Below are 17,905 nucleotides of genomic sequence, written 5' to 3' on the forward strand. Positions count from 1 at the left end.
TTTCCTACTCTACTGTACGCACATTGTACAAAACCAGTGAAGTTGGCACTTTGTGTAAATGGTAAAAAGAAACAGAATACAATGATTTGCAAATCCTTTTCAACTTATATTCAATTGAATAGACTGCAAAGACAAGATACTTAATGTTTGAACTGGAAAATGTTTGTTTTTTTGGCAAATATGAACTCATTTAGAATTTGATGCCTTAAATATGTTTAAAAAAAAGCTGGCACAAGTGGCAAAAAAGACTGAGAAAGTTGAGGAATGTTCATCAAACACTTATTTGGAACATACCACAGGTGAACAGGCTAATTGGGAACAGGTGGGTGCCATGATTGGGTCTAAATGCAGCTTCCATGAAATGCTCAGTCATTCACAAACAAGGACAGGGCGAGGGTCGAACAGTTTAAGAACAACATTTCTCAACGAGCTATTGCAAGGAATTTAGGGATTTAACAATTTACGGTCCGTAATATTATCAAAAGGTTCAGAGAATCTGGAGAAATCACTGCACGTAAGCTATGATATTACGGACCTTCGATCCCTCAGGCGGTAGTGCATCAAAAAGCAACATCAATGTGTAAAGGATATCACCACATGGGCTCAGGAACATTTCAGAAAACCACTGTCAGTAACTACAGTTGGTCGCTACATCTGTAAGTGCAAGTTAAAACTCTCCTATGCAAAGCGAAAGCCATTTATCAACAACACCCAAAAACGCCGCCGGGTTCGCTAGGCCCCAAAATACAGTTTTATATTTGTGTCAATACAGTACTTGCCACTCTCTTCCTGTAAATGCAGAGGTACCTCAACTTAACAGTGTTTTGAGATAAAAGCGGTCTCTCTGCTTTTCATCATTGTTTAAGTCAGAAGTAAAAATTGGAGATACAAGCATTCCCGTCATTAGTTGGTGTAGCAAATATCACAGAGAACCTTGTAGGTTCCGACCAAAACACCTGGTCAAACTCGCAAGCATTAGCTTATAGCAAGAGATGGACATACCTTGGTTTTTCCAACCATAGGAAGAAGGAAAGTGAGTGTGAAGGACAGTGCTGAGAAGAACTCCAGCCAAGAACATGAAAATAACATCTAAACGGTGGACATTTATCCATGAAAATATAGTCAAGCTGCTGATGGTGGGTTTGACGGAGAAGAAAACTTGATGGACATACCGTAGAAGTCTAATCTCAAAAGTAAATGCTGCACATTATTATTACACTTGTCTTTTGTAATGTTTTTTTTATACAATATTTCTTCTCTAAAAGATAGTTTTGTTACATGTTAAAATGATGCTGTTCTGGGCGGCCACTTGATTATAATTCATTTCAATGGGAGACGATTTGAGATAAAAGTGTTTTGACTTAAGAGCTCGTCACAGACAAGACACAAGTTGCATGTGACGTGTTATGTGTATTATACCTCCATGGCCACTACACAATGCTATGGTAACAACTGTACTAATATTCAGCTGTAGTACACAACATTTCATTGATCAATTAATTGGGAAAATCAATGATTATTTGTTGTTAGTTATAAATATTAGTTTTGACTTTAACAGCATTGCTAGGATTCCAAATACTTGGATCAACGAAGACATCTTGCATTTTGGATTTGGATAAACAGGCTAATTTATTTAAAGTTTGTGTCACAATGGCATCAAGGGAACGGTCCAGCTCTCCATATATGTATTTGTCATGCGACACGCAACCAGAATATAAACAACACTGCTGCCATTTTTCACGAGCTGAACTCAAATATAAAAAACTTTTGCTCTCAAATACTGTCTAACGTGTTGGTGAGCACATCCTACCACCTCAGTGTGTCCTTTTAAGATGCTGATGAGACAGCAGGATTATTGCACAAAATTTTGTAACGGCGTTATTGCCAACACTTAAGTTGTAAACAAGACAACAGAGCATAAATGTGTGCACTTGCTCTGATGTAAAAAAAAAACACGCTGCTACTTACATCAAAAAAAGCCTTTTCGCTGATGTGTTTGGGCGCTCCAATTGTCGGTGCCGCAATGATCACAGACTCCACTTCTGCAAGCTCGATGTGTCCTCGACAGTTGGTGTCCTCCCCAGTGTCGTAGTACCTCATCTTTCCACACAACAGCCACGTCACAAACTCTTGCCAACACCACTCACTGACGCCACCTAGTGGCTTGATCTCTCTTACCTGGTGCTTGGTGATGTCCAATACGAACCAGCGAGGCTTCCAACCTTTCAGCAGGGCTCCGCGTTTGTACAGGATACCCTCGTACGACCTGCAGGTGCACACACACTGTGTTAGCATGTAGCACTGTGAGCTCTATCACACAGTGTGCTGCGTGTGTGTATGCTGGGCCTGATGTGGTGAAAATATATATTTTAATATAAATAAGATATCAACATTTGGCAACACTGAGGAAGAGTGTGAGGCTTCCACACAGCATTGTGGATTTGATACAAAAGAGAATTGTATGATTTATGGGCAATGCATCACGCAAACACATTAGCATTTCATCTGTGGAAGCTTTTTTGGAAGACAAAAAGTACAATTTGCATGACGTTTTTCAGTGTTCTTGGGATTGGGAGAAAAATATCCACGTCAGTGCCAAGAATTGTACTTTGCACATTTCAACAGCCGATGGCTGCCATCATGACACACAGCATTCCTCAGCGCTGACTTAACATCCGGAAAGCTTCCCTGCACCGGCTGGGAGTAAATCAATTGTGAACCTCAGACTGTGTGTGTGTTGAGGAGGGAGGGTTGGGGGTTCAGGGTTTCACGACCCACCTGTTCTCCTCGCTCTTGGGGGTGAATTGGTTGTACAGAGTAGCGGCGCGACGGTTGATTCCGTTGGATGTGGCTGTGCTGCGGTCTTCTGCCGTCCCGCTGTCTGGCAGGTGCAGCATGGAGCGTCGCTGCAGAGCCTGCATGCTCGATGTGGGAATGAGGGCGGAAATGGACGACGACTGCTTGCAGAGCTGCAGATACAAAATGGGACATATGAGCAGTGGGGAAAAACTGCAAATGAGGAAAACAGGCTTTGTTTTTATTTTTTACACAACACTCATTCAATGGTATATACTGTAAATCATAACACTGTATTTTAGGGTTAAGTGTTTATTGCAAACATCTAAATCATGATTAATTGAACCTTTTACCTTGATTTTGGAGAGGACCTATGATGATTTGAATCTACATTTAGAAACATATCCTTGTGATCTAGAACAGTGGTTCTTAACCTTTTTTCACTAAGTAACACCTCAGAAAACACTTGGCTCTCCTCGTACTATCATAATAACCAACACTGAAATACAGTAGCATAGTAGGTCCTTGTATTCATTAAAACCAAGGCAGAGTTTTTTTTTTAAATATTTTGGCCATTGTAACATTAAGCACAGTTCGAACAGTGACACTGTTTGAATATAGTAAAACAAAACACTGTACTTAAAAAAATTCTAATCTTTGGCGTACCGCTAGTGGTACGTGTACCACAGCTTGAGAATCACTGGCCTAGATACTACATATTGGATATACTTTGGTATAAATTAAGGGTACATTTAGCCACAAAGTCACTTTTATAACCTGTTTTGTTAAATCTGTCTGCAAGTTTCACAATTCTGGAGGTGTTCCAAGAATGAAAATGACACCACGTCCCACCCTCTTCTAAAGTATCATAATTTAACTTTTGAAAATGTACACAGTTTAAATATACAGGTAAAAGCCAGTAAATTAGAATATTTTGAAAAACTTGATTTATTTCAGTAATTGCATTCAAAAGGTGTAACTTGTACATTATATTTATTCATTGCACACAGACTGATGCATTCAAATGTTTATTTCATTTAATTTTGATGATTTGAAGTGGCAACAAATGAAAATCCAAAATTCCGTGTGTCACAAAATTAGAATATTACTTAAGGCTAATACAAAAAAGGGATTTTTAGAAATGTTGGCCAACTGAAAAGTATGAAACTGAAAAATATGAGCATGTACAATACTCAATACTTGGTTGGAGCTCCTTTTGCCTCAATTACTGCGTTAATGCGGCGTGGCATGGAGTCGATGAGTTTCTGGCACTGCTCAGGTGTTATGAGAGCCCAGGTTGCTCTGATAGTGGCCTTCAACTCTTCTGCGTTTTTGGGTCTGGCATTCTGCATCTTCCTTTTCACAATACCCCACAGATTTTCTATGGGGCTAAGGTCAGGGGAGTTGGCGGGCCAATTTAGAACAGAAATACCATGGTCCGTAAACCAGGCACGGGTAGATTTTGCGCTGTGTGCAGGCGCCAAGTCCTGTTGTAACTTGAAATCTCCATCTCCATAGAGCAGGTCAGCAGCAGGAAGCATGATGTGCTCTAAAACTTGCTGGTAGACGGCTGCGTTGACCCTGGATCTCAGGAAACAGAGTGGACCGACACCAGCAGATGACATGGCACCCCAAACCATCACCCAACCATGCAAATTTTGCATTTCCTTTGGAAATCGAGGTCCCAGAGTCTGGAGGAAGACAGGAGAGGCACAGGATCCACGTTGCCTGAAGTCTAGTGTAAAGTTTCCACCATCAGTGATGGTTTGGGGTGCCATGTCATCTGCTGGTGTCGGTCCACTCGGTTTCCTGAGATCCAGGGTCAACGCAGCCGTCTACCAGCAAGTTTTAGAGCACCTCATGCTTCCTGCTGCTGACCTGCTCTATGGAGATGGAGATTTCAAGTTCCAACAGGACTTGGCGCCTGCACACAGCGCAAAATCTACCCGTGCCTGGTTTACGGACCATGGTATTTCTGTTCTAAATTGGCCCGCCAACTCCCCTGACCTTAGCCCCATACAAAATCTGTGGGGTATTGTGAAAAGGAAGATGCAGAATGCCAGACCCAAAAACGCAGAAGAGTTGAAGGCCACTATCAGAGCAACCTGGGCTCTCATAACACCTGAGCAGTGCCAGAAACTCATCGACTCCATGCCACGCCGCATTAACGCAGTAATTGAGGCAAAAGGAGCTCCAACCAAGTATTGAGTATTGTACATGCTCATATTTTTCATTTTCATACTTTTCAGTTGGCCAACATTTCTAAAAATCCCTTTTTTGTATTAGCCTTAAGTAATATTCTAATTTTGTGACACACGGAATTTTGGATTTTCATTTGTTGCCACTTCAAATCATCAAAATTAAATGAAATAAACATTTGAATGCATCAGTCTGTGTGCAATGAATAAATATAATGTACAAGTTACACCTTTTGAATGCAATTACTGAAATAAATCAAGTTTTTCAAAATATTCTAATTTACTGGCTTTTACCTGTATATCTTGCAGTCGTCAACATTATTTTCTTTCTTCCACACACGGTCTAACATCAACTTTATCAACATTATATAGATTCACCCGGTCACAACATGAGGTACTGTTTTTACCAGCATTTATGTCAATGCATGTCACAGGTTGGTGTTATGTGCATGCCACAATTTCCTAAATGAAAATAATACTTCATCCTACCTTTTTTTGTATTTCCTTGCTTGACATAATGTCCAAATAAAGTATGTCCACCTTGCTCTGACTGCAAAACCCAGCACACAGAAGCATCCAAAACAGCTTGCAATCTCACACCAAAACTCATGAACCTTATGATTTGAAACTTTGGTATTGTTTAACACGAGTAGCTAACATTGTAACAACATTTATAAGTCAGAAAAGATGAAATTCTTCATAGGTCCTACTCAGTGGCCTAGTGGTTAGAGTGTCCGTCCTGAGATCGGTAGGTTGGGAGTTCAAATCCCGGCCGAGTCATACCAAAGACTATAAAAAAATGGGACCCATTACCTCCCTGCTTGGCACTCAGCATCAAGGGTTGGAATTGGGGGTTAAATCACCAAAATGATTCCCGGGCGCAGCCACCGCTGCTGCCCACTGCTCCCCTCACCTCCCAGGGGGTGATCAAGGGTGATGGGTCAAATGCAGAGAATAATTTCGCCACACCTAGTGTGTGTGTGACAATCATTGGTACTTTAACTTTAACTTTAACTTTAACTTTTATTAGTCCACACTCAACTATTACTCTACCTTTTGTGTGTCCAAATTACTAACACAGAATTCCTTTAGAGTACAAGCTGCTCATGTTGTACTTTTAGCTCATTGTTTCAGTTTTCCTCAATGAGACTTTGGTGTAGTTGACTGGATGAGACAGTTTTACTTGGCAGCTTCTTCTTCTGATGGGCTTACGGCAACCTTTACACTTCGCAACATCCGGCTTCATTTCGTGTAACTACACAATTAGTACTGCATTTTAATGGTATAATGGTTTGTGTAATAGTAGAGAAAGAATTACTGGGGAAGAAACATTGGAATAATTGGCACTGCAAAAGCGCTGAATGTCAATTTTGATAATTTTCCGATTAATCGCAAAGACCTACGAGTAACAAGTTTTTTTCTTCCAAAGTAAGTAAGTAACTGCAATTGTCTCTAATAAGTACTTGCTCAAAAACATTGCTATTAAAGTAACAGTAATAACTGTAGGTAACCTCCTACCTCGAGTGGTATTATTGCTGGCTAAGCAGATTGCTCTTTACTGCCACAGTATTACAACATTGGTTTTGTTGCTACTGGGTTGTGCAACATACTTGTTAATAAATTACAATCTGGTCAAAGACAGCTAGGTTTTTTCTTTCCACTTTCTCATGGACTCAAAATCAATATTGACAAAAATTTTTTTTATAAGTTTTCACAACCTTTCTTCAATTATTGCCTGATTTGTTTGTTTTAGAGTGTCTGAGTCCAGCTTTGACAGTGTTCCTGCCAACTCCCACTTCTCTTGTCCTTTGTCTGCTATGTCGCTCTGTCCCAAGTTGCTAAGGATTAGGTGAGACAAATTTATGCATTTTTTAAATTAATACGTCCAATCAATTATGCTTGGCAGCAAGTGCAAACATGTGATATATGACCAAAAAAAAAAAATCTGTTTTATAGTAAAATGAATCAATTGAAAGCAGCAAAAAAAGAGTGTCGCAATATTCCTGGAAATGTGTCTACTTTCTCATGTGAGAAAAGGGTTTCAGGCCTTTGAAAAGCTGATATTTACAATTCCTTCTTGCTTAAGGTCTTCTTGGATGCTGAGACGGACTCTGTCCAGAGTGGTCTGCCACGTCTCGGAGGTTTGGTTAACCTCTCCCTCCAGCTTCTCGATGTCCTGTGGAGAATAAAAGACACGTCGTGATGATTAAAAATACGAGTTTGATTTATGCAAGGAGGTCTTACAGCGAGCAGCTTGGTGATGGCGTCGGGCTGAGCGCGGCTCACGCTGCTATAACAAGGCCACACAATTCTCCTCTTGCTGCTGGAGATGGTCTGAGTCTCCTCCGAGCTGTCTGCCCTCACCGCCATTAACCTCCAGTCATAGCACGGCCCCGTTGACAGCGTCTCATCCGTGAAGAAGTCCCACTTATTTAGGCTGGGAATGCTAACTGAGGGCTTCAGGATGGTCTACAAAATTAAAAAAACAGTTACAAAAAAGGAGCAGTGAAGATCTTGCAAGCAGTGTCAATTACTTAGTGTGAGGATTTTAAATCAACATGCACTTGTTGACATGCAGACTAATTAATGAAACTGTAATCAGTTGTCCCTACGACTTAGACTCAAGAAAGCAAATTAAAATGAATAAAACAAACTTGTTGCTGCTGCATAACATTTCGGGAATCCTGTTGTGCATAAACTACAGAGCCTAATATATCAATTGATACTCGAGGGCTCGTGTGCAAAGACAAAAACACTGACTTGGCTCTCAGATGCGCTGTACATATAGTTGAAGAAGATTGGACTCCGTCGGTGCATCCTGTTGATACTCTCCCAGATACAGATGCCTCGTTTTGCCTGCTTGTCACCTTTATCCTCGAACAACAAGCCTGCCAAACAATAAAAGGAGAGCTGTTAGGCAATAAGAATGATTGGTCCCACAGATAGTTGCGTTGAAAAGATGGAATTTGAGAGGTATTTATTACTTGACTACGGGGTGTGAATGAGAACGATGTGTGCAGATAGCTTGGTATGAATGTTGAGATCCATGACGTGACAAAAGCTAGCATCTAGCCAGTAGTGACACAAAATGAGTAAAAGGATTAAAAAACCCAAAAAACAATCCCTGCCGGTTTGGTAAAGAACACCAACCGTGTTCCAAGCGCTCATAGTCGGAGTCCAACAGGAAGTTCTTGAAGCGGTTGGAGATGTGATGATATGCCAGGAACTTCAGATAGTATTGATTGAACTCAAACTCCAGGGGATGCTGCGTCAAAATCTAAAAGTGCGTGCGGACACACACACGCACACAGAAATGGACAAAGGTAGTTAGACTGGCCTGAGTGATCAATTAGAACCAGGAAAGAACACATGGTAGTGAGCTGTTGGGGACCAACTTGGCCATCACTGCCTGATTTAAATCTAGCCAGAATCCCAATTGTGTTAGTAGCCTTCAAATATCTCTGGCCAGCTTGGGTCCAGGTAAAATACCAGCTGTTGTGGAGATTATTCTATTTTCAGCTCTTATCTGAACACCTGTTGTTTAGAACGCACCAGAGACATCACCATTCACCCCCCTCCGCCCCCCGCCCCACTATCATGTTCCAAAACTACACTTTCAGAAAACAAATACAGAAAGTATGTGTTGATGTAATTGTATGGGAATTCAGATTTAGAAATACACAACATTGTCTAAAGTAAGCATTTTATTGTGAACCTCATGTGTTTGCACTTCATTCTTAACCTGCTTCCAAAAAGACCCACGCAACCCTTCCTCTCAATCCCCCGAACGGCATTATTCACGTGTCGCTCCAAATGGGAAGGGATGCTGAAACACGCAAGCACAACCAGTTCCATGCTGATCACTGGGTTCACGCACCATCTGGGCCACAGCCTTGCTGGTGCAATACACTGACTTCAACCTTGGGAATTCAAAGTGCAAAACTAAAGCAAATGTACGGTTTTGCACTTTTCGCCTTCTTGACTTTCATACCTATTCTGTCCTCGGGAATGTGATGAGCTCATGTGGAAAATACGAACAGTGAATACAGTAAGTGGACAAAGAGAAAAGTCAAATTGTAGAGCAGTGATGTAGGAGCACCTCTGGGAGTGGAGTATGAGATGTTATAGCCTCACCTGGTGCACGCAGTCCAGGAACTGCAAAAAGATGGGCGTATAGCCACTGCCCTGACTGCTGGGACTCAGGTTGCTTCGTTGGCTGAACTTGTGGCCGAAAGAGAGCCATTCTTTCTCAAGCAGCACCTGAAAGCCCTCCAAGGTGCGGTAGAAAGGATCGCTCAGCAGCTGCACCAAAGACACTACCTGTGCAGAAAAGGCAACTATTAAATGACTGGCTTTAAACTATATGGCTCAAGTGACACCATTTGCTTCCAACTGCTTGAATTAGGATATACAGTGTGTAATAGCGGGCATAAAGTAACCAAAACACAATGAAACAGATACCCTTATATTGCATTAAGGCCTCTTCCAAATGTGGATCAATATGCAATATGCGAACGCAACAGATACACCACAATGAGCCTCCTCTCAGACAAAAGGATACTGCTGGGGTCTCTCAAATATCCTGAAAAACTGTTCTGGAGTATATCTTGCAGCGGTTTGTCTGGTTTTCTGGCCTGCTCCCCTCAGACTGCTTATTTCCTTTCTACAAAATTTTTTTCCACACTTTTTTAATACTACATTACAACTGAACTTAATTAGGACTAAAAATCATTAAAAATGTATTAACATAACAACAAAAACAAGCAAACATCCCACTTGGAATTGAACCTGGCAGGTATACCTTACTGGACCAAAGCAATAATTCTGGCCGCCACCATAGACTGTGACAATGCCATGGGTAATTTGTTGTTATATTTTTTTATCAGTGATAGATCAGCAAGGGGCTAGGAATAAGTTTGCTGACATTCATTAATTGACAATTTCACATAAAATGGGGCCCCCCACAGATCATGAGGACATATGCACTGCGCGTGATCTGCATATATGGAGGACCGGCCCTGTATATGAATTTAATAAATGATTATGTACATTTTTAAGTGTAAACAATATTATTAAATTATTTACTTTTGTCATAAATACTGTATTTCTATGACATTTTTTCTACATATTATTACTACCGGTAATACTAATTGCAACCTTTACGCAGATGCTTAGAGGGCGCAAACTTTCCAATGTGTTGTACGCATTATATCTCGCCCCTTTATGGCTTTCAGCATGTAATTACATAAACTACTAAAAGCTGTGTGTAATAGCTTTCTTTTTGTGTTGTCAGCTAATGATGACAATTTGGAATTTGAATGCATATTCTATCATAACAAGAACACAACTGAAAATTGTTAGTTGATGCGCTGGGCCTGCTTCTGTGTATTTACACGTAAGCTGGCCGGGGATATTCTTCTTACATTTTCTGGTTTGAAAAATATAACTATGAGCTAGTTCTCGTCTGCTAATACATTTTGATGGACAATACATTCCCCCACAAATTATTGCAGATAAACAATAGTTTCATTATTTCAAGACCAAATTAAGCACTATTATAATCAAAGAATATGATAATAATAATGCAAGTAACCCTTTTAAACCCAATGAGCTTTTATTTCTCATTAGTATTTTTCAACATTGTAATTGGACGATTAACATCGTTTGATTATCCTAAAAGAGTAAACAATAAAAATAAAATGGACGTTTAATCTATGAAGTGTAGTTTTTTTCCCCTGGGTTTGTTATGTTGATTTTTTTATATCGCCATCACTTTCTAACATATTTTGCATATTAGCTTGTTCCTCCGTGTTGATGACCTCATCTTGCTTATTTAGTTTGAAGCCAAAATATTAATTTGGCTTTGCAATCACATTTTTTCCTCCCAATTTTTGTAGTCCTTGTCACTAGCGATGAGTGAGACTCTCTCCGTTAAAGTTAAAGTCCCAAAGATTGTCACACACACACACTAGGTGTGGTGAAATGTGTCCTCTGCATTTGACCCATCCCCATGTTCACCCCCTGGGAGGTGAGGGGAGCAGTGAGCAGCAGCGTGCGCCGCGCTCGGGAATCATTTGGTGATTTAACCCCAAATTCCAACCCTTGATGCTAAGTGCCAAGTAGGGAGGCAATGGGTCCAATTTTTATAGTCTTTGAACTTATGACCTTCCAGTCTCAGGGTGGACACTCTAACCACAAGGCCACTGAGCTGGTTTGTGCATCCTGTTAAGCTAGCAGCCCCGCCTCCAGCCATAACAACAAAGATAGATGACTTACCAGAATAATTACACTGTTCATTAAATTCTGCTAGTGAACAAATGTGCTTAGAGTGCACAGAGTGAACCCTCTTTCACCCCGTTTAGAAGCAGGGGACAAGGAAAACAAACATTTTGGCCTATTTTCATTCATTGTTTGATTAATTGACTATCGACCCAGGCCAGTGTGAGCATGTTGCAATCAACCACTTTAAGGACACCAGAAGTATCAGATTAAAAATAAAATCATCTGAAATATTTACCGCTAACTGCAAATTTGCTGTTTAAGCATTTTAGAATAGAATAACATGCATTCCCGCACACAGAAGACACAAAGCAAAGAATGTGACAAAGCAGTACTACATATTAGTCATACATGACATGTATACATCAGCCTTTAATGTGGTTCTGATGTGAATCTGATCATCTGTTATTAATTACCACTTATATAACAGGCTAGTTCCACTTGCCCAAACATGCAAAATGTTTAGACAGCTTTTTTTGCCCTTGTCACCTCCAACGCTACTAATGAGCCCTGACATGGATGGAATGAGTGGGGAAGAAAATAGTTACCCGGTAATGGCTTGCCTGTAGGCTTTATAGAACACCCAACCCTGACTGGTAGAGAAAGTCGCTGGCGCCCCGGCACAGATATGAGGCACTTTGATTACAGACAAACTACAGGACATGGAGAAGATGTTCGAGAGGAGAAACAGTGAAGGAGAAAGGAGGCAAAGGGTTAGAGCACTGACACAAAAGAGTCAGGAAAGAAAGTCGTTTCCTGTCTGCTGGGTGTCTATGGCCCATGGAAGCAGCCAGATCATATGGACTCCATTTGTCTGCACATGCCTGATCAGAACCTGGTGAGATAGAGCCCGTGGATAGAGAGCGCCTCAGGCTCAACACGTGCTTGGCATAAGACGCCCACAAATTGTGCTTTAAACAGCAGCCCGAGACTTTAGAGACCTTGTAAACACATTGATGGACAAGCTAACAAAGTGTGCACAACATGAAAAAAATGAACAATGAGCGCTGATGAAACACGGACAATGAAAGGATGCTGACAATTGTTTACATGCCTTGGAACCCTCAAAGCTTCACATAATCCATCATTGCATGATCACTTCAACAATGACACAAACAACTGGAAGATGAGCAGAGAAAACACATTTATGATTCATACAAGGCCCATATTAGGTGAAGTCAGACCTTTGATATGTATTTTGACTCTTAATCTTATCATGCGGGGATTTGGGGGGACTTTTGTGCTCTGTTTGGGAATGTGATATTCAGAGAAAGCCAAGCACTACACAAATGAAAGAAACAGCTCTTGAGTTTCTTTGAAATGGCTAATGTCTTTCTTTTCATTCGCTCCAAATATGGTGGAACCTTTAGAATATTTTAGGATAAATATGCCTCACTGTCATGCATGCATTGTCAGTATATTGCACAAGACCTCAATTCCGAGCGTCAAAATAGCTACGTGTGGTTTAACTTTTTTGCGAAACCTATTACAACAGCCTCAACAAGGGATTTTCAGAGAAGAATAAAATACACCAGAATTTACTGTACACAAAGTAACTCAAATCAGAAAACGACGAGCATCACCATATGCATTGTCAAAGTTAAGGTAGCGTGTTGTTGTTTTTATGCTTAACAGTGGTTAACCTCTTTTTACACGTGTGACAATTAGGAACGTACAAAAAATGTAATCACTTCCACGAGCATACACTACACCTTCATTATTAAAGTTAAGAGTGTTTATTTAGACAGCGCAATATTAGCAGTGGCTAATTTAGTTTAACAGTTATCTGACAGTTTGATAGGTTTGCTTTCTGTTATTTCGCAAACAAAATGGAGGGGGATCGGGCGAAAAGGAACTATGTTCAATCTGAGAGTTACAACTATGTATTTAAATCTGAATGGTGGGTGCCAAGAAAAGTAGCATATTTAGTTAGCATTGATAGGGCAAACATTTGAGATGTTCTCTGCTGTGAAAAAAAATGACACTAATTGTCTGCTTTGGTTTCTTAATGTGCCAATTTTCACACTTTAGTAACATTTGATGGAAATGCTATCCTTACTCTGTGTGTCTACGTGTTGGCTTATTTAGGAAGAAGAAATAAGTATTTTTGCATGTTCTTACTTGTGTAGTGATGTCCCAGCCTTCCTCCAAACTGAGCAGTACAGATGAGCGGCTGTCCAGGAGCTCCACCAGAATGAGAGCCAGCTGCAGAATATTGTGAAGCTGTGACAAAAAAGTCATATGAGCAGTTTATTTCAGCAGTAAATCACTTTGCTTTGTTACTTTTTAACAGGATGCCATCACTGTTTAACAATCAAGCATATTTTTGTCTAACGACTGCTCAGGGTCAATCATGAGAAATGCTTGATCAGTACAGAATGGTGCGAAATATTGTACATCCCAATAGAAGACTATGTTGGTTTGTATGTGGGCTTTGTCACCTGCAGGATCCATTCAGAGTCCTCCACAGCTTTGAGGAAGGTATCCTCAGAGTCTGAAGAGTTGGCACTGGGAGCGCAGGCCCTCAGCAGCTTCTTAAAGGAGCTTTTCACTTGCCTGATGTCTGCAAAGTCCACTGGCACAAGCTCACAGTTGAGAGAAGGGTCTACTCTGAGGCTCTGCACACATTTCATCACCAACTGCTTAGGTAAAACAAGTTCAAACCCAGCAAACTCTGTCTCTTACCCTTAAATGCGACTTTTCACCAAAGATGTAGAAGGCAGTTTGCTGTTTGAGTAATTGAGCCTGTAGACTGTTACTCCCTGCAGGGGGCGCTAAATCTTTCCCTGCCAGTCTTGCACCCACATCCACTGTGGATGTGTGCTGACTGAGCCTGCTGCTGGAACGCAGGCTGGCCCACATGCCTGCAAACACACAGACGCAAATAAAACTCAGAGCACACATAACACACGCTGTCCCGATCCAATGCCTGGGATGTACACATGCTGTCAAACAAACTAAGACTGAGTGATGAACAACACATGCAGATGCCGTTTGCATGCACAGCAGCACAAGCGATTGTGTAAACACCTTCATTCTTTAAGCAGTTTGTACCATGAAATAGGCAGTGGTGGATTAGAAGCAGAGAGCGAGGGATTGTTTTTTTAAGCACGTCAACAAATCTAGAAGTTTCTCTAAAACAGCATGCGAAGTGTTCGAAAACTCACACTAAGAGGAAGGAGATTTCACATGCAGTAATTCCTACTTCTAAAACTCAACTTCAGCCTTTATTTTATCCTATGCAAACAGTAAAATGTATTAAGACACTTGACCATCATAGCAAGCAGTGACAATTGGGGCTGATAAAATCAGGGTACCTCACGATACAATACCATAACGAATACATGGTTGATGAAAATGATAATATCTCGATATGGCTGTGTGTGATAGGGGTGATACAAAAATAAACAAATCTTCATAGTTTATATTTTTCAGCATAATTTAACCAAAGTACAAACTGCAATAGCGCAACCTAGTATGTTAAGCGAGGAGCGCATTTAAAATGTTATCATTATTGGCACAGATGAGCCAGTGGGTGAAGAAAAATATAAGAGCTATTGGTGTAACATTATTAGATAGCAAATAACTACAGAGTCAACCAATAATTAATTCGGAGACGAGAGATGAAGCCGACTTCTGAGTAGGGTGTTGACAACAGGCCAACACAGCCACGTTCGGTAATAAAAACAGTTGAACTCATGCAGAGTATTACTAGTATATGGAATCCAAATACTTCTATTCACTTTACATAGGAGTCCCATTGAAGTTTTATTAATTTTTTTCAATCTCACCTCTCACAAGGAGCGATGAAGTAAGTTTATACCGGAAAAAAACATGATACTCGGCTCAAGCATATCGGTAATAGTATTGTAAGGTTAATCATGATAGCTTGCCATATCAACATATTGAAGCTTGCTTTGTGAAAAATCATATTAACAATAAAGGACATTCCCCTAACTGTTCAAAGAGAGAACTGAGAAATTTCCTGGTAAAATAAAGAATTAAGATTTAAGGTAAACTAACAGATACTGTAAAAGTAAAAAGTCCAAAGTTATGAAACATTCTCATTTCATCAAATAACAAGTAGAGTCCAAATCCTTAAAAATGTTTTCATAATTGTTACAAGAGTGCTGACCAAAAACATTTTGGATATCATTCCAAAGAAGCTGTCAAGCTAACAATCATCCAGGACAGGAAGATTGATTGATAAATCCTACTACCAATCAGTGTTTATTACCTAATTGCATTGCTGCAAGGACTAAAATGAGTTATTCCTTTGCAGTTATATTTACACTTTATCCAGGCTGTCTTCACTAAACTGCTTGCACGATCAGAGGTGCCTCATTTCATTTGATTCATGACGGTCTACCAGGATAAACTGCTTCCTTTTACGCCGCACTCTGCACTTGGCTTCCAACTGACCACAGTTGGCCGTGCTGAGCCAACACATTAGCCATGGATAGGGCCAGATCAGAACGACCACTTTGGTTTGTGAAAAACCGCAGCTTCCAGAGGTGCACTCTTTCACTCCAGTGATGTTTAGTCATTAGTGGCTCAGAGGGAGTTTTGAGAATGGCGATATGCCCAGGGTCTGGTTAGTTTGAAAGAGAAAAGATGATGAAGTGTCATAATGAGACGGAGCGCTTAAAGAAGAAAGGGAGGCGAGGCAGATTCACTCTACCTTGGTTGTGGATGCACTCCTTACTGGTAGGTTTTTGGTTTGAGTGAGTGAATAGTTTATCTCTGTACTCAAGCACTGGGTGGGGGTTGTGTAGAGGTGGTCAAGATGAACATGGAAAATAATGTCAACGTCATATAAACATTTGAGCTTGACACACCACATATGGTCATGCATGATTGAATGGAGAGTTACAGCTGAAGGTTACTTAAAATAATGTCAAGCCTTCAATTTTAAAATGAGTCAAAGAATGACTGTCAGCATGCATGGAAATTAGTGTCCGTATAGTAATGAGCCTATGTTGTAGATGTGATGTTACATTCTTCACACAGTTTAAAATGAAACTGTTTGATATGCAGGTTTTTTAAGGCAAAGCTCACTGTGAACTAAACTTTACAGAGCTGAAAACATATTTAATGCTGCAACATGCATGCTTGTCTGGTGGCTGATAGGATTATTTAGTTTTGAAGCTTTCTTCCACATATAGTAAAACAAATTTAGAAACACTACTTCAAGCTTTCTTAAAAGTAATCTCATACGCTCACCCTTGCTTGCTTCATTTATTCCTGAGTCGCTATGTCAGGCACACATTAAAATTGCTCTGGAATGGGGCTACATATTTTGAAAGGTCACACTGTCAATTTACAAGGAACTAATGCAGGAATGTGGCTATTAATTGGAAAGTGGACTGTGTACTGTAGCCTACTGCCGTGATTAATGTTACCGCCACCTTTGGAACGGTCAGTTTGGATTTGAAAAAGAATGTGTTGGGAGAATTAGGCAACATAATGACCTATTTCACAAGTTTGTAAAATGTAAGATAAATGAAACTCATTAATTTTTGACATTTTCTTGGCATGGCAAGCATTCTTGGAGGTAAACAGAGGCAACACTTAAACGTATATGTGATCTTCCCTGTACTTAAGAATTAGTCTGACATTTTTTTTCTTTAACCTTGATCTGAAACAGTGACTAACTTCTCAGACATGCATCGACACCAAGCATAAAGCCATTAAGCCAAGACAAAACATTCAGTACTCCTCTGGAAGATTCACATTTTTGTGATTACATCAACAGTAATGCTCCTTTGCCAACACGATGCAAGAAAAATACAGGAGCCCTCTGAAACTATAGTTATAATCCGGAAACTCAGTTTTTACAAATATTGTTTGATCACTCCTCAAACTGCACATTATGATGTAATGCAGCTCTAAAGCCAATACGGCTGTTTAATTTAGAACATTCTGTGACACTCACCTCCTCTGGTAAAGCTGTTTGAAAATGGGATGTCTAAATGGACGGGAGTCATCTTTGGCATTCTGGATGTTCTCCTTTCGCTGCCTAGGGCGGACATAACATTCGCGCATTATGCAAGAAGGTGAATACAAACACAAGCCAACATTGTTATTTTCCATTTGGCACAAGCCAAAAGGCATGACGTCAAATGTACAGTATTCTCCTTTTATCAGCAAGTGACAAATACAGTACTAGTATGAATGTTCAATATGCTGCCTAAACCAAATCAGATATGGCTTAAACGTTTCAAACATTAAAAGTGTTTGCTTGTTCATGAGAGCAAAAGAAAAACATTATCTTTGAAAAGTCTCACGAGATGAATGGGTAGAATGGTGACCTGTAATTCTTGCATAACCGTTTATTGTACATGTTTCCTTCCATATTCTACTAAATATCAGCTACCCTTTTTATTTTACACTGACTCATTGTCAAAAACTCACACGTAAACAAACACACACATTAATTAGGTATAAAATAAGCATTGACCGGCCAAAACACATCAGGGAAAAAGAATGATGACAAAGCCAAGAGTGAACAAAAATAATTCTGGAAAAAAGTGCAAGTCAGCAGTCAAACATGACCTCTTAGCCATGGAGAAAAAGTTTTTACCACAACACGCACACACACACACACACACACACACACACACACACACACA

General features: G+C 40.2%; 1 protein-coding gene across 4 annotated transcripts in view; it reads right to left on the bottom strand.

Moving 5' to 3' along the window:
• sbf2 (SET binding factor 2) overlaps window positions 1-17,905 on the bottom strand; it is a 245,236-nt gene that overhangs the window by 2,198 nt on the left and 225,133 nt on the right. For 2 of the 4 annotated variants that reach the window (XM_061963987.1, XM_061963986.1), the window contains exons 29-41: window positions 17,209-17,292; window positions 15,955-16,029; window positions 13,959-14,137; window positions 13,715-13,891; window positions 13,395-13,496; window positions 9,129-9,314; window positions 8,145-8,271; window positions 7,755-7,882; window positions 7,239-7,463; window positions 7,063-7,170; window positions 2,779-2,969; window positions 2,179-2,266; window positions 1,969-2,100 (exon numbers count right to left, since the gene is read on the bottom strand). In XM_061963987.1, coding sequence (XP_061819971.1) covers window positions 1,969-2,100; window positions 2,179-2,266; window positions 2,779-2,969; window positions 7,063-7,170; window positions 7,239-7,463; window positions 7,755-7,882; window positions 8,145-8,271; window positions 9,129-9,314; window positions 13,395-13,496; window positions 13,715-13,891; window positions 13,959-14,137; window positions 15,955-16,029; window positions 17,209-17,292 — 1,802 coding nt within the window. The remainder of the gene's footprint in view (window positions 1-1,968; window positions 2,101-2,178; window positions 2,267-2,778; window positions 2,970-7,062; window positions 7,171-7,238; window positions 7,464-7,754; window positions 7,883-8,144; window positions 8,272-9,128; window positions 9,315-13,394; window positions 13,497-13,714; window positions 13,892-13,958; window positions 14,138-15,954; window positions 16,030-17,208; window positions 17,293-17,905) is intronic. The other 2 variants (XM_061963988.1, XM_061963989.1) reach the window with 1 other exon arrangement.

Source organism: Nerophis lumbriciformis, linkage group LG06 (genome assembly GCF_033978685.3).
Source record: "Nerophis lumbriciformis linkage group LG06, RoL_Nlum_v2.1, whole genome shotgun sequence".
Lineage (NCBI taxonomy): Eukaryota > Metazoa > Chordata > Actinopteri > Syngnathiformes > Syngnathidae > Nerophis > Nerophis lumbriciformis.